This window comes from Staurois parvus, unplaced genomic scaffold (assembly GCF_062004578.1).
Source record: "Staurois parvus isolate SC_StPar_1 unplaced genomic scaffold, SC_StPar_1.0 ptg000470l, whole genome shotgun sequence".
Classification (NCBI taxonomy): Eukaryota; Metazoa; Chordata; class Amphibia; order Anura; family Ranidae; genus Staurois; species Staurois parvus.
In genome coordinates, this window is record NW_028318266.1 from 2,294,227 (window position 1) to 2,296,003 (window position 1,777).

At 34.6% G+C, this 1,777-nt stretch overlaps 1 protein-coding gene across 1 annotated transcript; it reads left to right on the forward strand.

Moving 5' to 3' along the window:
* The first annotated feature begins 529 nt into the window (after nt 1–529).
* Nucleotides 530–1,471, forward strand: LOC149452511 (olfactory receptor 5P66-like). Its single transcript, XM_089689177.1, has one exon. It carries the CDS (start codon nt 530–532, stop codon nt 1,469–1,471), a length of 942 nt encoding a protein of 313 aa, XP_089545303.1.
* The last annotated feature ends 306 nt before the right edge of the window (nt 1,472–1,777 follow it).

Sequence of the window (1,777 nt, forward strand, 5' to 3'; positions counted from 1 at the left end):
TTTTATTTTTTAAATTTTTTTAGGTGTGAAATATCTTGGTATTGAATATGATGCACCCAAATTACCATACTAATTTTACTGTGTTTGGAAGCTGTAATTGAGCCTTGTACCATGTTAACCATTAAATAATGTGGAAAGATTGAAGTTTAAGAGATACAACACATGAACAAGTGTAAGTAAACCCTAACAATGAACCATTTTCTCCCTTTTGGTCTTTAAATCACACCAGTTGAGACAGTCCAAATAACCCAAATCACTATCGCTTTAACGCTACTCAGTTGGATGTTATTACATAGTCTGGCTGAAAAAAGACAAAAGTCCATCCAGTTCAACCATAAAAAGAAAAAAGTTATAATACTTCACCCACAGTTGATCCAGAGAAAGGCAAAAAAACCAGCAAAGCACGATCCAATTTGCTCCTACATGTTGGCTTTTATAATATTAAACTTATGTTGAGAAATAGACCGCATTAAAAAGTTTGAATTTTTCTTGCAGGATGATGACCATTTGTTGACTCTTATTTGAAGACATGTGTGAAGACAATCAAACTGAAGTTACTGAGTTTTTGCTTCTTGGTTTTCAAAATCTCCATACAATTAAAATTCTTCTCTTCATTGTGTTTCTCCTATGCTATATAGTGATATTAAAGGGAAACCTCCTCATTATTGTTTTAATTTCGATTAATGAGAGTCTTAAAATCCCAATGTTCTACTTCCTCAAACACTTGGCAATAGCTGACCTCATGATAACCACCAGCATAGTCCCAATGATGTTAGCAATTATACTGAAAGATGGAATCACAATATCTGTAACTGCCTGCATCATCCAGATGCATTGCTGTTCTCTTTGTGGACTTGTGCAATGTTTGCTTATTGCAATTATGTCCTATGATCGATATTTGGCCATATGTAACCCATTGCGTTATCATTCAATCATGGAGCTCCATATCTGTCTTCAGATGGTTGTCTGGTCTTGGTTGATAGTTGCATTTGCATCCAGTGAATTAGTTTTGGTGTATCGGTTACATTTTTGTGGTGGGAATAACATTGACCATTTCTTCTGTGATTCTGGTCCAGTGCTAGAGCTGTCTACTTCAGACACTTCTCTGCTTGTATTAGTCGATCTTTTTCTGTACATTTTAGTTATTTTTCTTCCTTTTGCCTTTATTATTGTGACCTATGTCTTCATTTCCTTCACTATATTACACCTTTCTTCAGCCAATGGAAGACGAAAAGCATTTTCCACATGTAGCTCACACCTGGCCACTGTGTGCACATATTATGGGAGCTTGATGGTCGTTTACTTGACACCGTCTGATAAAAGATCAATTACTACAAACAAATTTATGTCTGTTTTCTACATTGTGGCAACTCCCCTGGTGAATCCCATTATCTACAGTCTGAGGAACCACGAGATCAGAAAAAGCCTTGAAAAAAGTTTAAGAAATGTTAAAACAATTGATTTACACTGAAACTATATATTCATTTTCCATATCTATATATTTATAGTCCTTGTTTCTACAACTTGAAATAGTTAACAAGCTTTATGTAAATTGCTTGTGTCTAGCTTTAGAATCTATGACTTGATTTTTCAACAATCATTATTTGTTGTAGGCATCCAAAAAAGGTTAAAGCTGAACTCTGTATGCTTGCAAGTTGGATCCCAAAGCAGCAGTAGATTTGGATTGATTTCTAGAGCTTGTTAAGAAATTGTTAAGCCGTGAACCTCTTAGCTACTATTTTTATGTAATGGGGTCTTTTCCATTTTTTAATATCTA